The following is a 15804-nucleotide window of genomic DNA, read 5'->3' as shown; positions in this document are numbered from 1 at the left end:
GGTGTCGCATCGGATCACATTTTCCTGATTCATTTCCATCTCGTCGTCTCAAATTTCATGAGCAAAACCAAAACTGAATAACTTGGCACGAGCTGTTGTTGCATGAATCCCATTAAACTCTTAGTTGATGCTCTACGGAAAATTGTCAAGAATTATTTTCCGCTAAACTGTAAACATCGCATATCATCAGCATCACTTGGAGGAGCGGATGCAAAACAACGCTTCTCCGGCACTGCTAATGTTTACGAGCTGACTGAGGATGAGCTGTGCAATAGTGAAGTTCGTGAGTTGTGGAGCTGTCTTTTTTCGCCCTTTCTTGTCCTCGCCGTATAATAAAAATTCATGAGAATTATACGCTCTCCATTTTGACTGGGAACATTCCCTTCTTATTCGCTTCCCGTGTTCTTCTTATCCTCCTACGACCCATCATGTTTATGAAATGATGATGAAATGGTTGAGTGGCTGTCTGGGAGCTGTTCACTTTAATTCTAAGCCGTCCCCAGAGACGTGCGGTTCACTCATTTCTAAAAATTTCAATTTCCTCCCTGCCCCCTCTTTTACGGAGCATGATGCCAACAACTTTCACCCTGCCTGCGTAAACACTTGTATACTTTTCTCTCCGACCAAAATTCCAGAGCAAACAGAGAAGGAAAAAGAATGTGAGAAAGGTAAACAAAGACGTGGAGGTGGTGGTGATGTGGAGGCGATGGATGGATGCGGGGGACAGCGGTGGGAGAAAGCTGTTCAAGATTCGATTGAAGCCCAATCATGTGGAAGGAAGGAAGGCATGGAACTGAACGGGCTGGGTGAATGGGGCTGCCATGATCCCGATTTTATTTCATATAGTGTTTCATAGTGGAGCGGGGGAGGGTAGGAAGCCTCATATCCGGGTCTTAATGTGAGGATTTGTTCAAGGAGGGAGGAGGACAAAAAGGGAGAGGAGAGGGTGGCAAAGAAGAAGGGAACACTTTTCCATTTTTCATCAACTTCTTATTTTCATATCGCTATTTTACATTACTTTGTCGACGGTATGTGAGTGAGTTGAACTCATGGGATGAGAGGAAGGAAGAAGTGTATTTCGATGGTCCGGTATTATTACATGACAGCATAATGTGAGTGCAACAGCATCATGCACGTCCCGAGGGACAATTTTACAAGTAATGCAATTTCCCAGTCATGCAGGGCAGATATATTCAATCCAAGCAAGAAGGTGGGCTTTATGGTGATTTGAATTGCTGGTGGCCATTCACTTTTGCATATTACATACACCGACTTGGCTGACTTTCCTGCCTATGGAGATGTTCCAAATGGAAGAACGAATGCATGGCGGTGGGGAAAGCAAAGTTGAAGCTACTCCTTCACTTTTATCACGTTTATTGCATCACAGAAGTAATTTCATTCATCGTGTACACTTTTATTTTTACTCCCCACCATTCCATCAGCTCGGTAAATGCGAGTATTATATATTTCAGTCTACGACATTGCTGTACTTATTACCTTTTTGTTCTGTTTCGTTTCTTTTGAGGTGCTTGAAGTTGCGTGTCCGTCGTTTCTTGATGAGATTCAGGAGATGGCTTCTTTGTCGCCGGCGTCTTCTTCTTCTCGAGGTCAGTCTTATTGTTCTTTTCAGTCTGGAGGTGGCGAAGTGTGGATGCAAACAGAACCTGCAATAACAATGCCTCATGTAGTACTTCTAAATAATACAATTGTGTGCAGATAGAGTTCGTTGAGTTTGCTTACCGAGTGTGCCCAGCCTGCGTAGGGGCCGTAGAGTTCTTTGAAGAATGTCGTAATCTCGCTGTACACCTTGTCGTTGAGAGTCTTGGCCTTGGTGAGATGTGGTAAGTAGGTCTTTGCGACTTGATGGATGTGCGTGTCGACGGGAATGGTGGCCGGAAATCCTAAGCTCATCAAACAAATGCAGTCTGCTACCTGCAAATACATACATAATCGTATATTTATAAACCTATTTAATTCGGTAGTCATTTCTGAGTCACCTTTCGACCCACGCCGGTCAGTGTCTGCAGCTGTGCCCTAGCATCTTCATAGTCTTTCCCCCTCAAACCTTCCACCCAGGACACCCCTCCGGAATCGACGATTTTTTGCGCTGTGGCTGAAATGTAGCCAGCCCGATAACCGAACGCTTCAGAGCGTAGTTTCGCCTCCACACCGACAAGAGCTTCCACTCGAGGAAAATTATAATATGTTCGGTCATCCCAAACTCCAATCACATCTCCGTAAAATCTTGCCAGCTTCTCAACCATGCTGGAGATTCGACCTATAAATAACGAGATAAATTTGTGTACCAGCTAGCTAATTATATTCACTTTATTACATACCAATATGGTTGTTGGAAGAGCAGATAAAGGCAAAAATAGTTTCAATCGGGTCTTGAGCCAAAATTCGAATTCCGCCCCACTCGTCACCCAACCCTGCAAACTTGGGATCCTTTTTCGCCCAGGTGGCGTAGAGGGGAGGGAGCGAGACGTCAAGTTGGAAGTAGCGCCTGAGACATGGCTCGACATCATCGTCCTCACCATCGCCACTTTTGGGGAGCAAAACACGGTAGTGGAGGTGCGTGGGGGTTTGTTTCAGTCCCCAGAGACGACCAGCAAACACACCCAAATGCTCGTCTCCCTCCACTCTCCATCTGCAAAGGAGACGCAGGAAAAATTAAGCACAATGAAGTCAAGAAGTGTTTCTAAATCAAAATGAAAATGTTAATACCGAAAGCTTTGCCCGCACATGAGCACCTTCGCAATGTCCAGTTCTGCCAGTGACAGCGCCAACGATCCCGACAGCCCCATTTCGAATAGAGTTCGCTCCCCTCGAATGCTGCCGTTTCTTCTCTGACTTTTACAACCGAATTTAGTAATGTTTATTTACGTACTATAGGAAACTCTGAGCATTCTTCAGTGAACAATAAATGACTCGATCAACTTGTGAGCTTTTATTCCCGGTTATTTTATTGGTTTGACAATCACAACCAGTCTCTCTGTTTACCCACGCACGCTATGAAACTATCAGTGGATATTTATATGATTCTAATGCACAAAGAATGAACATAAAACTGTACTTTATTGACCCCTCTTGTTCGTCTAAGCTCAATTAAATTGAAATCGTATACTGGTACATTAATTAAATTAAAGAGCTACTACTTTCTACTAAGAACGATCTTGTGTATCGCCAACGTGGCGCCCCAATAAGCAAAGAGCTGTTGAATGAGAAAACAAATTAAGGCTTCTGAATTTCACAAACCAGCCACTAACATTTGCTAATGAGGAAGAGAGTTTACCCAGATTATGGAAGCTGCAAATCCTGGCCATACTCGAATATGTGTCAGTCCCCACCCGCGACTCAGAATTGAGCGCACCGTTTCGCCCGGAAATGTGGCAGGGAGTACGTATGTCATGTATTGCATCCAGTAAGGCATACCCTCAATCGGCCATAGCAGTCCTGTCACAATTACACGTCATTTATTCGCGCATCAGAAGTGTTACCATTTTTGGCATGACAAGTTTTAGCAAGATATTGCGAGCGGCGTCATATAATGAAAATTAGTTAATTGCTACTTGGTTTGTTTAGGGATTTTGCAAAGAACACGTGATCGACTTAAGGGGGGGTCATCTTATCCTTCCGGTGTTAAATATAACATGGGGTACATAGGTCACACCAGGGGGATTGGGGGTCAAAATTACCAGAAAGGAGAAAGTTGGGGAAGAAAGAGGCCATGGCGAGGAGGACAGCTTCCACTTCCTCCGTGCAAATGGATGCGAGAAGAAATCCGGCCGACACGCCGCCCAGACCCATCAGAAAATACCTAGGTCACAGTTCTCATTAAAATCAAAGGTGGATTATTGTGCTGAAATACTTGTTTCATACTGAAGGACGAGAAGTGGGAGGGAGCCTCGGACTTGGAAGCCAAACAGGACGATGATGATGGCCAGGGACAGGGCGAGCTGAACGATGAGGACCACACCGTCGGTGACAAAGTAGGAAATCATGATTTCTGAAGTGCTAACGCCAGCCACTCGAGCCCTTAAAAGTGTGCCTTGCTTCCTGTCGTACACGAACTGGACGGACGAGGAGCAGAGGGGGAAGAAGAAAAGGAAGCTGCAATACAAGTCAAATTGTTGGTTTGCCTAGCTTCTTCATAAAAGATGTTACTTTGCATACCCAACGAGAAGACTTGGCGCAATAAATTCTCGAAGGTCGGTGTCGTCCGATCCGTAAATAGGTTCCAACGCCTGTAAAATAAGCACACGGAATGAAAATGAAGGAATTTAGATCTTGGACGGAATAACGTCAAGTTTACATATTCGAGAAAAATACCAGAGACCGTAACGTACCCTGACCGGCCTGTCTCCCAATTTCTCGTTTATCCCGCAGTTCTTGAGCATAATTTTTATGAACTCTTCGAAAGAGTCACCAAGCGTCTTCTTTATGAATCCGGTCACCATTTTACCTACAGAAAAAAGGGTAAAGGTCGTGCAGTGCAGTGAGAGCGACAAGCTACATAAATAATTTTTTCTAGCATTTCATTCAGTTCAACAACTAATTACTCGTCATGTCCAACTGATACGTGATAAATGAGCCATCCAACGCCTCCTCGTCCACCCGGTTGCCAGTCGCCGTTCTCGCATACACGTGGTCAGAGTATCCCTCCGGAATGGAAATGTATCCCCAAATTACCCCCGCTTTCACTCCTTTCGTCGCTTCGGATTCAGAAACGTACTCTTTCTACACGCACACAATAAAAATCCCTTACTCAGAAAATCACTATCAATATCAAGACTTCAAAAGTGAGACAATTCCAATGCATATATAGTAAATACCAAAATGACATCATCCGGTATTCTGGCGAGAAATTTGCAGCTCAGGAAGTCCAAGTCGCAGCCTTCTTCGAGGTCGACTTCCTCCTCCCCACTCCCATTTCCGCTCCCACTCCCAAAGTCCGCCTCCCTCCAAGTCGCGTACTCCAGACAGTTGGAGAAGTTTGACTCGTGATTGACGACGCCCAAGGTGAGGGGGCGTGGCTCGTTGCCAATCCCATTGCAGATGAGGAGCACCATGAAGCTGGGCGTCATGATCATGAAGAGGACAAGGAAGATGTTCCGCCACATGACGAAAATATTTTTCAGAATGAGCCCTCGAATTCGAACCAGGGATCTAAGATAGCCTTGTTTCCGTTCCACTTCAACGTTGTTGTAGACGGAGGAGCGTCGCGACCAAGCTTCTGAGCCTCGTCGGGACGACGGTTTTTCCTTCGTGGAAGAGTTGTCGTCCTCCTCCGCGATCGGTTCAGGCTTTTTCTCCAGAGCTTTGTAGTGCCCGTTACCGTTCGGGAGTGACTTTTCCTTTCCGGACGGAACCTCCTCGTCGCTTCGGCACAACCGGAGCACGACGTCTTCCAAGAGAGTGGCGTTGTAATGGGCGAGCAGTGTGTCGGGATCGTTCTCTGCGAGGAGACGCCCCCCTCGCATGATCCCAATCATGTTAGAGTGCCTAAGCAAGTAGTGGCAATGAGAAGAATGCCATGTTTCGAGCACGGATATTTAGATAGTTACCGGGCTTCCTCAATATAATGCGTCGTGATTATCACGCTGGTTCCCTGCTCCTTCACCAACCAGGTCAAATGCTCCCATATTTTCTCACGCAATAAGGCGTCAACGCCAACGGTGGGCTCACTACAATTACATTCGTCTAATAATTCTAACTTTCTAATTGGATATGTTAGATGCACTTTTCATACTCAAGAATGACGAGTTCGGGCGAATGGATGAGAGCAACGGCGAGGGAAACACGGCGCTGTTGACCAGAAGACAGATCTTGGACGCGTCGACTCTCATCATGGAGGTCGAGGAAGGACATGATATATTCACGAGCTGATATGACGCAGGAAGTAAAAAACAGTATTAAGAGTTGCATCATCCTTCCACAATAGCAAAATACCTTCTCTCATCTCCGAGTTACTCATGCCAAACAAGGCGGCGTAGTAGCGAAGCGTTTCGTCAATGGTGAACTGGTGGTGGAGAGCGATCTCCTGTGGTTCAAAAATTCAGTGTCAACTTGTTCAAATGAATATTTCAGTGACTATTAGAGCTTGCCTGCGGCATATAGCCCACGCGAATTCCCGGCACCTCGCTTCCATCGCTACCAGGATGCTTGCCAAAAACAGAAATCGTCCCCTTATCCAGATTTCGCATGCCCAAAATGCAGGTGAGCGCTGTGGTCTTACCGCACCCTGAGCTGCCCAGGAGGCTGTATCTGCAAATACAAATGGCATTAAATTGGTGACCACTTACATATTTTGCGAAAAGTACTGCTTACATGGTTCCCTTTTCCATCGTCATTGCAAAATTATTCAGAACGAAGGGTCCACTCCGTCCATACCGTTTGTAGGCCCCTCGAACTCGCACAACGCCTCCGGAGACTGGAATGGCTCGAAAGTTGCCAGTTTTTTCACTCGGAGGACAAAACTTTTCCGACGCCTGCGAACTCTTCTCACTGAGCAGGCTTTCTCTCCGAGCATATTTTACGACGGGAGACTCCTCGTCGAAGGCCACGTTCACCCGGGCGTAAGAAACGAGCCGAGTGGGACCGTTGTGCCCCGCAGCTCTAAAAAATCGTTAAACATCTTTTATCCAACCTCATGAGAATTTCGTATGAAATTGAATTATCGAAATTTGAGTGATTTACTGTTCATCTGGTATAACGTCCATTAAAATATTTTTGACTCCTTTTCGAACCCTTTACTATAAAAAAGTTGCTGTATGTTCTTCTGGTGACCTCTTCTCCATGAACATGCAACGCCTGAGTAAAGAGATGCCTGTTGGTGCACGAGTAGTTCAACGCTGGTCAACCGTGTAGGTATTCATTCCTTGGTGAGAACATGTATTACAACAACCTGACCAGGCGAGAACAGATATCTTGCTACATTCATTTTCCATGAAAATTTCCATGCATGGATTTGGTAAGGAAAACCAGTTTCGTTTTCGTTATATATCATGAAAAACTCGAGGCTGTGCCTATTATTACTTATTGGACACACCGTTTAGACATGAGGAGGAACTCGTAACAAAGACACGGAGATCTTGTACATAATTATATTTTGTCGGCAATTTATTCTTCCTAATCACGAATGGACTAAAATTGGGAGCAACACAGGTAAATATGTACACATGCATCCTGCACTGAATCGGCTTGCATTTGTACGTATGAACGTACGTTGCGTTGTGTGTAGAGGATAGTTTTTGTCTATTTCTCACCAAATTTATAGGTATTTTCATGCATATAATAATAAACTTGTGAATGTGTGGTCGGTCTCAAGGAGTAAAGACGCCTTTCTGAGCTTGTGGGAAACTTTCTCAGCCAAATTTCTTAATGATTTTGTCATGTTTCGTTTATTTTTTATATTTGCGTGTAGTTTAGTGACTAATATCGTATGTCATTAGCAGTTTTGGGATAGCAAGTCCATTTTCATAGAGTGAGAAGCGAGTGCAGTTTTTTAATCGAGGTAGTCCACTTGGCAAAACTTGAACTCATACATGGATAACTATACATGTAGGCACAACTAATAAGTAAGCCTATGTATTTATATTGCGAAAATGTGATCAAGCATATTGTTTGACACGATACAAGATGTAAGAAATGGAAGAAAAAGTGGTTTTGGCAATAAAAATGGTTGTTATCCTCCAGATCCAAAAAAACACTGGGCATACACATGTACATTCGGGCACTGCCTGCAACACTTTATGTAACCATTTTGAGATGAGATCAGACTACGTGGTAAGTATTTTAATGGCTGTGAATTTTACTTATATAACAAAACTTTGCACTATTCTTGGCCCTGTTGTCTGCTTCCAAGCCTGCATATGTACGTGCCGTCTGGCTGGATGAGACTTAAAAATGCTTCGATAATGTCACTGGGAGCAGGAATTTGTCCACCTTGTCTTTTCTCTGGCATTGTAAATTATAATTGCATCACGTGCCTCAAAGCACAACATTGTACACCCAGTTTATATATTATATAAACTATATGCAAACTATATAAGCTATAAACTATATAAACTATAATCATATGCATATTAATGCATGTGATTATTAGTGCATATACCCAATGCACTTTTTAGGCGGTGATTGTTGAGTTTCAGGTTATAATTTTTATCCCAATTTCATCCATCGATTTGTACCTGCATTACCATTATTACTCTGGAACACAAAATGATGCGCACCAGAGGCAGATTAAGTGAGGAATGCCAAAAAAATGCAACGTGTGTACCTTAAACAACTCGGTTTGAATCAATGATTTTTATAATTATAGCTGGAATTATGCAATTCTTGGTGTACAACATTATGGTAAGAGTAAAGGCTTCATTAGTTCGAATGGTTAGTCACTGCGTTGCATATACTATTGACTATGTTACAAAAATATTGGTAGTTGGACTAGAAATGGTTTGGTGGTGTTTATTATCGAGAGAAATATTATTCGTTTGATGCCCGTTCAGCCCGTTCCCTGCTCCCGTCCCGTTTCCCCTTCGAGGGGGACGGTCCCCCTTCTTTCGATGAGCTCTCTTCCCCCCCACCACGCCCCTCACCGCCCTTCCCCTTCCGACTCGGCGATGGGTCGGGTCTCCTGGGTGGCTCCAGTTCCTCCTCCGACACCCCCTCGTCACCCTCCACCTCACTCTTCGTGGGCGTGGTCACGGGCTCCTCGTCCGACGCGGGGGCTGCTGGCTGTGCCACTGCCTTCCTTCCGCCACCACCTTCGCCCTTCTTCTCACCGCGACTCTTGCTCCGAGTTGGGCTCCGGCTGGGGCTCCGTTCTCCTCCCCCGCCACGTCGGTCCTTGGAGTGATGACCTCCTTTTCGGGAGGGTGACTTGGACTTGCTTCCACCCGGCGGGGCTGGAGTATGCGTCTCACTGCAATTTCATGTAATTTATATAGGTCACAAACGGATAGAGTGCATGTGACTTGGATGAAAGCACGTACAGCCATCTGAAGTATCCGGGTGGGTAGAGGGGGCTCACCATCCCCGACGAGTCCAACACTCCGCCAAGCTTTAAGCGCTCGATGGAAGCGTTTGCATGTTTGAGATCGGCTTTGTAGACTCGACGCATTTCGTCAAAATGGTGAAACTCCTGCGGAAATTTATTAAGACGAGTCAATCATTAGTGGAAATATTTATCGTATAAAGTAATAAACAGCATATAGTAATAATCTGCATACCTTTGACTCCTTGTCCAACTTCCATTCCGTGTCTCTCAAAGTGCTGTAAAAATCGTTCCTCATCCGCTCCAAGTGCTTCACGAGGCGGAGTAACTCGGCCTGCACACAATTTATTCGAATGGTCAAAACGATGAGTATTCGATTAAATAAAGGTTAAGCTAGCACCTCCGTGAGAGCGTCCAAATTAAAGTTCATGGCTTCTGGATACGAGCCTGTCGTCAATTTCCGCCTAGCTTCAGCCAATTCCGTCTCGAGCCAATCCTTTTGCTCGCTGAGCTGCTTGTTAAGAGCAGTTTGTGACTCGAATCTCACCTTCCACTCGTTGTCGTCGACTAAGAAATGCATTCAATTATTAATTAAAAATGTATTAAATTCACCGTGTTTCAAGAAATCAGGGAAATTGAGATTTCAATCACACTTGGCGAAAATGGCGAATTATGAGTCAAAAAACTCGAGCGGACAAGATCGAGCCGTGGATCGGGATCACCTAGCAATATTTTAAAGCCAGGTGGCTCGGAACTTGGATCGAGTTTATTTAGAGCCAGGTGGACCGCTTCACGATTTTTTAGAGTCGCGTGGATCGGCTCGCCAAACAAACGTTACAAGTGTGATTTCAATTGAATCAATTTTTTGGCAAGATGCTAATGGTACGCACTTCCTTTCTGGCCTTCATCCAATTCCCGAACGTACTGCTCCAACTCCGCCACTGACCGCTCCATCTCGCCGTTCGACCATTCCAAGGACTCTCTGCGAGCATACTTGGGTCAGAATTTGGGGTGCAATTGACAAATTAGTACTACGGATGATTCTAACATGATCCTAAGTATGGGATCATGTGCATTTACGTACCTGATTCGGTCCTCTTGATCTAACTCCGCTCGGAGGAGATCGAGTTCGTCATACCTGGGATGATACTGCATCTTCTCGAGGTCATACCGTATGCTGGGGTGATACTGCATCCTGACGATGCAACCGCTGAGTTAGTCGCTTGGCCGAGGAAAAAGGTGAGATCCGCCGATGACGAAGGTAGAACTGGGATTGGAGTGGACCAAGAAAGGAATCTGATTTTCATTCAACACTTGTCCTCGACCCCGCTTGGATTTATTCTTATTGCGCAAGATGAAACACTTCAACTCTCAAAACTAGCACATAGCTAAGCTTATTCGGTTTAGGTTTTGTGGGGTCTGCTGCTCTTGCTTCCACTTCTTACTCTTCTTATCAATGGAGGTCATCTAGTTCAAGTGGCCTAAATTGAAGAGGGAAACAATGGGTCGACCCCATCCGGCCTAGTTTCTCAAACACCACCAGCAACAGCAGCAACAAAACACGGAATTCACGGGCAGGGCATTATATGTATACGTACATATTTGCATCCGTACCTTATGTACATACGTGCATGCCTACATCATACGCAGGCATTCCACCAGACCACCAAAAAAGAAAGGCATAGAAAATGAGCAAGAGATTTAGCAGCAAGAGGCGAGGAAATAATGAAGCGTTCTTTGTCGTTGGCTTGAAAAAGGGGGAATCGATCCACAAGGAAATCGAGCGTTTGCATGCTAACCAGATTTAAAAAATGAACGACACACCAACAACACCACCGTTTTAACCGTACATGAAGCATATTAAGGCGGAGAGAGCAATATGCAAGGACCGGGGAAAGCATTCTTCTCCGCTTCGTATTGTACGAGCCTACGCGTACTTTGCTCCTTTATGGCATAGTTGACAGTCCTAATTTCCTTCCTTTTCTGCTGCATAGCTTCGATACAGGGAAATGTATACATCTCATGGTCGTCGATGTGTGTGCGGCTGATTAATTGGTCATACGGGCCCATTTCCACCACTACCAAGGGAGAAAGTACAAAGAACGACTTTCTTTTTTTCACATACACACGCAGACATTCCACCAGTTTGCTTTCCTCTTTTCCATTCACAATTCCAGGCTGCTGGTTGGATATTAGCGGAATGGGTTGGCACTAGTATTTGGGGTCAGTGCTGACCTTGTGACGTGAGTCAGCCAACAAACAACAAAGGATTCTCAGAAGGAGCAGGTGATTAGGGTCAAGAATTGAGTGATTTGTACCGCCCCATTTATTGAGAACATTGGAGCGGAACCAATTTATTCGCACATCGTCATCGTCATCATCACAAAATGAAAGAATTAAAGGAAGCAATTGGGTACAAGGAACATTTCCAACTCCAGTTAAAATGGAATATTTACGTCTTCAATTTGTATGCGGACGCGACGATGTTGCTGCTGCTGCTTTGGTTGGGTGGCGGACAATGATGGTTTAGTCGTCGTCGTCGTTGGCTGGATGGGGACAGGTGACGACTCTGGTCCCCCCGAGAGTTCTTCCACGAATGAAGGCCGACCAACTTCCCACGGGGATCGTGATGACGACGAAGAGTGGGCGATTATGTTTGCAGTCACATTAGTGTCAAATTTAGCAGCAGTCTGTACTTTGTCAGTCTCATTTCGCATCAGCTTCTCCACATTTTTCTGCTGCAGTTGGATTTTTGGTTTGCTCACTTTCTCCCATTCTGCAACTTGCATGTCTGTCACTTCCATCCGTGCCAATTCTTCGTCCACGTCAAACTTGTCCCATTTCTCATATTCCCAGGATTTTATGCGTTGGGAATTCCTCTGACACTTAAATTATCATGACTCGTTCAAATAAGTATTACAATATTTTTAAAGGGAATTTTACACCTGCGACTTTGTGGTCTCCGCACTGCTGGTGTTGCTTTCATGACTGATCTTGTTGGCGGATGCTTCTTGCCTATCCTGCCCTCGAATGGGGATAGTTTGACCATCACCTTGACCAAAGTACGAGCCAAGACCTTCGTCCTGAAATATGCTCTTTGGGACAGGATTCCTCGCTGATTTTGACGCCGTGGACATTGTGTGGACCCACTCCTGCAAATATATTGCCTCCTCAGCACAACACTACATAGTTCTGCCCAGAATGAATGATGGATTTTTTACAGAAATGTCGCTGAGAATGTGTTCTCTTTCCTCCTTATCCAAATCTGCGGGGTAAAGGACAGGAATGTCGACACGGAGGAGATGGTTCCCCGGATCCAACGTCTTAATGCGTTCCTCCACACAGGAAATCAGTTGTGGGAAATAACCTTCCTCACCAGATCTGAAATTTCAAATAAAACAAATGCGGTAATTTTAGTGGCGAATACATAATATGAAAATTGAGTAGAGCAGAAAAAGTACCTTAAGATCTTCAAGATTTTCTCCAGTTCTCGAACATCGGTGCATTTTTGAACATAGGCAAAGTCCAAGTGTTCCAAAGGGATGTCGAACTTCTTGCGCAAAGATATCTTTTTTGGAACTCTAGTATCTTCATTGTTGCACTCGCTCCCGTTTGGATCAACCTTCTCCAGCATTTTTTGAAGGTACAATTAAACTGAACGAGTTAACAGTCACAGCTTTACTAGCGGTAGAGATGAATAAATTAAAAAAGTCCAATCATTCATACCCACCTTTTATTGATCAAGCGGACTGCATATCACTCGATTTGCCGGTATTCTCAAATGGTTCAACCACGTTGTCAATGGTACCAAAGATGCCGTGAGCTTTGTCGAGTATTTTTTTCTCTCCCTACCCGAAGGAAAAAGGCAAGAGTGATGAAGTCTCAAGATCCCATTCGACCATGTTCATATCAAAAGCACGTCGTGGCGTTCACCAAAGACAACGACCAAGTTTGAGACTCTCTACGTTGAAGTACAGCAAAGACCCAGCATTTTAAAGATGCCAAAGAACCCACAGAAGAAAATTGCATTTCTTAACGACCCCTCCCACTTTGGTTACGTTCCACTCAGGAGAAAAGTGCTGGACAACAACGACTACACTTTTACGATACCGAGGGAAAGGAGGAAGACTGTCACATGGGAAGATCAGCAACATAATATCAGAAGTGATCATCAGAAGCAGATAATCAAGGATGAGACCGTATTGGATGAAGGAGCAGATCTCGCAGGTCTTCCATCGCCACGTCTCGTTCTTGGGCTTTATGACGAGGACGACGACTTTCTGAGTGAGGTGAAAGAGATTCAAGGAATCCTGCACAATCCGGAGCTATCAATTTCACAAAAGTACAAAAGCCTGGGGCTGAACGAAAAGGAAGTTGTCGGAGGAAAAAGTGACGAGGACGACGACGATGCGGGGAGTTGCTCTTGCTGGGTCAAGTTTTGGTACAAGATTGGAAAAATGTATGGGGCGCAGTGGCCCTTGGTTAGAAAGCCCAATAGATGACATCCAGATACAAAATAAATATTTTGATTGCGTTGTAATTTCCTATACATGTCATTTATTCATTACCCTTTTGTATATTTTTTCATAACTGAAACAATTAGTGTTGCAAAAAGTTTCATCGACAAATGGGAAAGTAGGTTGACGATACCACATCTAACTTGCATTATTATCACAACAATAGTAGAAAGATAAATAGAGGTACTTCTTGTTCTTTGCTGACAAGTAGTGGAAGAATTCATAGAATTAAAATACTTTCAACGATGCATCAAAAATGGGTCAGCGGGATTAATTTCTTGATCTTCATTACGCTTTTGATGGACTAGACGCACGTTACATTTCGACCACGAGTGAATGAGCCATTAGGTCGTATAGCGTCCTCGAATTGTCGAAATGGAACAGGGTGAAGCACAAAGGAAAGAAGAAGGCGAGACTAAAATTTTTGAGACACGAGCGAAGCAATGCGCGTGGAAATGTGAGATATGACCCAGGTCGGACAATTACGCTCGGACCAGATAAGTCCCACCCAAAAGGAAGTTGTTGATTGTTGTTGTTAACGTTGACATTGTTCCTCTGCGGCGAGAATGGAAGAATATCCACGGCATGGACGACACGAAGTCCGAGCATCGTCTTCCCAGGAGTACCTCCAGCCTTCCACAAACAGTAGGCCTAAACAGGATCAAATAAAATTTAGTATAATTAACTATTGTCCGCTCTTCTGGGTAAAAGAGTTCATGAGTTTACCTCAAAGAAGCAGACCACAATTCGATGTGTCAGCTCAAGCAGGAGAAGTTCCGAGGTCAGTGAGAGTGCAATGTCATACAATCCTTGAAGTTGGGCGTCGGTTTGACCTGCATCAGCTCCGTTGGCGGCCGTACCACCTTCTCCACGCAAAGCATCCAAGTCAATGTTGTCCAAATCACTGAGAAATACAAAAGTGAGTCTGTGGACTTCCCACGAAGTAATTGGTATATTTTAACTAATCCAACTCACATTAGTTCGAATGTATCAATTACGGTAAAAGTTATGAAGAGTTTGACAACGAGAAGGAACAAAAAATCGATAACTTCTGCCAAAAACCGTTTCCATACGGGCGCCAGTTTGACGACAACAGCCGTGGATACTGTCGTCGTAGTTGTGGTGCCAGGAGGAACAGCTCCAGCTCGTGGAGCAATCCCTGCTGCTGCCATGAACATGAGGAGAGGTTGACGCTGGGCACGAGGTATATCTATATTTACAAACGTAGAGAAAGTAATTGTCAGCCACAAGAAAAACTGAGAATTGTTTGTTTTAGAGGATAATATAATTAGGTTAAGGTGCTAAACTAACTGTTAAGAATGATTCTTTGCTGGCCTGCTTGCTGTTGTTGTGCAGCAGCATTTTGCAAGTTGATATTGTTGAATTGCGGAGGAAGATTATTAGGATTGTTGGGGTCCGGAACACCAATACCATATCCGTAAATGTTGTTGTTGTTGTTGTAAAAGTAAGGGTTTTGTGAGTTGCTGAGTGCCGTAAAGTAAGCAGATGTGGCAAGAGAACGTTGATGATAAGCCTGTCGAGAAATAAATCATTGCATTACTTCGGAACTAGGTCACGCGGTTACATAAGTGAACTTACCTGCCACAACCAAGTTTCCAGCTTTTTGCAGTAATCATTCATCGTCTCTGGTTTTCCGTCCTTTCTCTCATCGTCCGCTGGGGATGATGGGGTCGGAAACATGATGAATCAATTACTAAAAGTATGGAAATTATAAATTTAGCTTATTTGTGCAGTACAACTTGTTGAAGGAGTAGAAGCAATTTGTCAACAATGTACGACTTACCTGTGGCCGTATGGGAATCCAATAATGTGGAAATTATTGTATTTAATTAGTCTAAAATTTCACGAGAAATTAAATGGAAAGCGAAAGAACGAGTTTAATTAATGTCGATTGTTTTGGTTTGTGACGTGTTGGAGAGAGAATCCAGACTGCCGCTCACATCTCCAGCAGCCCCACAACGGTCCTCTCCTCATTCCATGCAGTATCATGTAATTACTAATTAAATAATTATTAATTAATTAGCCATACTCCTCGTTTAAATAAATTGAGAATTATCCCAAAATTTGTAAGCTGATCTGCCCCTCCCTAAACTGGTCGTAATAGTCCTGGATGGTGTAGAGGAGGCAGAAAATGGGTGTCAGCAGAAAGTGCGTCCTCGTGCAAAGGGCTGCCATGCAAAATTATCGTATGTGCATGTATGTAAAATACTTTGATTTGAAAATACAAAATTTAATTCATCTCTAATCCTGGATTTGAGAATCATTCTATCT

The 15804-nt window shown here is 44.2% G+C and overlaps 5 protein-coding genes across 6 annotated transcripts; all 5 read right to left on the bottom strand.

The window, feature by feature from the left end:
- Positions 1-1357: 1357 nt before the first annotated feature.
- On the bottom strand, positions 1358-2947 carry LOC110861535 (N-glycosylase/DNA lyase). Its single transcript, XM_022110666.2, has 5 exons — positions 2728-2947; positions 2340-2650; positions 1998-2278; positions 1741-1932; positions 1358-1664 (listed from the first exon to the last, which is right to left on the bottom strand). Exons 1-5 carry the CDS (start codon positions 2805-2807, stop codon positions 1494-1496), a joined length of 1035 nt encoding a protein of 344 aa, XP_021966358.1. The 5' UTR covers positions 2808-2947; the 3' UTR covers positions 1358-1493.
- A 112-nt stretch (positions 2948-3059) lies between these two features.
- On the bottom strand, positions 3060-8061 carry LOC110861534 (ABC transporter G family member 23). Its single transcript, XM_022110665.2, has 14 exons — positions 6700-8061; positions 6331-6618; positions 6108-6267; positions 5953-6043; positions 5753-5885; positions 5568-5687; positions 4836-5505; positions 4563-4740; positions 4350-4465; positions 4177-4247; positions 3883-4113; positions 3699-3820; positions 3296-3456; positions 3060-3214 (listed from the first exon to the last, which is right to left on the bottom strand). Exons 1-14 carry the CDS (start codon positions 6720-6722, stop codon positions 3155-3157), a joined length of 2424 nt encoding a protein of 807 aa, XP_021966357.2. The 5' UTR covers positions 6723-8061; the 3' UTR covers positions 3060-3154.
- Positions 8062-8291: 230 nt separating this feature from the next.
- LOC110861536 (translation initiation factor IF-2) lies at positions 8292-10377 on the bottom strand. Its single transcript, XM_022110667.2, has 6 exons — positions 10080-10377; positions 9886-9977; positions 9396-9562; positions 9231-9329; positions 8994-9142; positions 8292-8923 (listed from the first exon to the last, which is right to left on the bottom strand). Exons 1-6 carry the CDS (start codon positions 10187-10189, stop codon positions 8485-8487), a joined length of 1056 nt encoding a protein of 351 aa, XP_021966359.1. The 5' UTR covers positions 10190-10377; the 3' UTR covers positions 8292-8484.
- A 185-nt stretch (positions 10378-10562) lies between these two features.
- Positions 10563-13397, bottom strand: LOC110861436 (sperm-associated antigen 1). Its single transcript, XM_022110543.2, has 5 exons — positions 12726-13397; positions 12457-12649; positions 12217-12376; positions 11941-12147; positions 10563-11880 (listed from the first exon to the last, which is right to left on the bottom strand). Exons 2-5 carry the CDS (start codon positions 12627-12629, stop codon positions 11434-11436), a joined length of 987 nt encoding a protein of 328 aa, XP_021966235.1. The 5' UTR covers positions 12630-12649; positions 12726-13397; the 3' UTR covers positions 10563-11433.
- A 138-nt stretch (positions 13398-13535) lies between these two features.
- On the bottom strand, positions 13536-15476 carry LOC110861480 (protein FAM8A1). Of its 2 annotated transcripts, none has more exons than XM_035844744.1 (6): positions 15317-15476; positions 15112-15226; positions 14848-15046; positions 14488-14722; positions 14239-14416; positions 13536-14163 (listed from the first exon to the last, which is right to left on the bottom strand). In XM_035844744.1, exons 2-6 carry the CDS (start codon positions 15211-15213, stop codon positions 13828-13830), a joined length of 1050 nt encoding a protein of 349 aa, XP_035700637.1. In that variant the 5' UTR covers positions 15214-15226; positions 15317-15476; the 3' UTR covers positions 13536-13827. The 2 variants fall into 2 exon arrangements, with proteins under 2 accessions (XP_035700637.1, XP_021966287.1); XM_022110595.2 differs by having other exon boundaries at positions 14824-15046; positions 15317-15475.
- Positions 15477-15804: the final 328 nt, after the last annotated feature.

Source organism: Folsomia candida, unplaced genomic scaffold (genome assembly GCF_002217175.1).
Source record: "Folsomia candida strain VU population unplaced genomic scaffold, ASM221717v1 Fcan01_Sc042, whole genome shotgun sequence".
Taxonomy (NCBI): domain Eukaryota; kingdom Metazoa; phylum Arthropoda; class Collembola; order Entomobryomorpha; family Isotomidae; genus Folsomia; species Folsomia candida.
The sequence above is the reverse complement of the archived record's forward strand: the minus strand, read 5'-3'. Positions and strand labels throughout refer to the sequence as shown.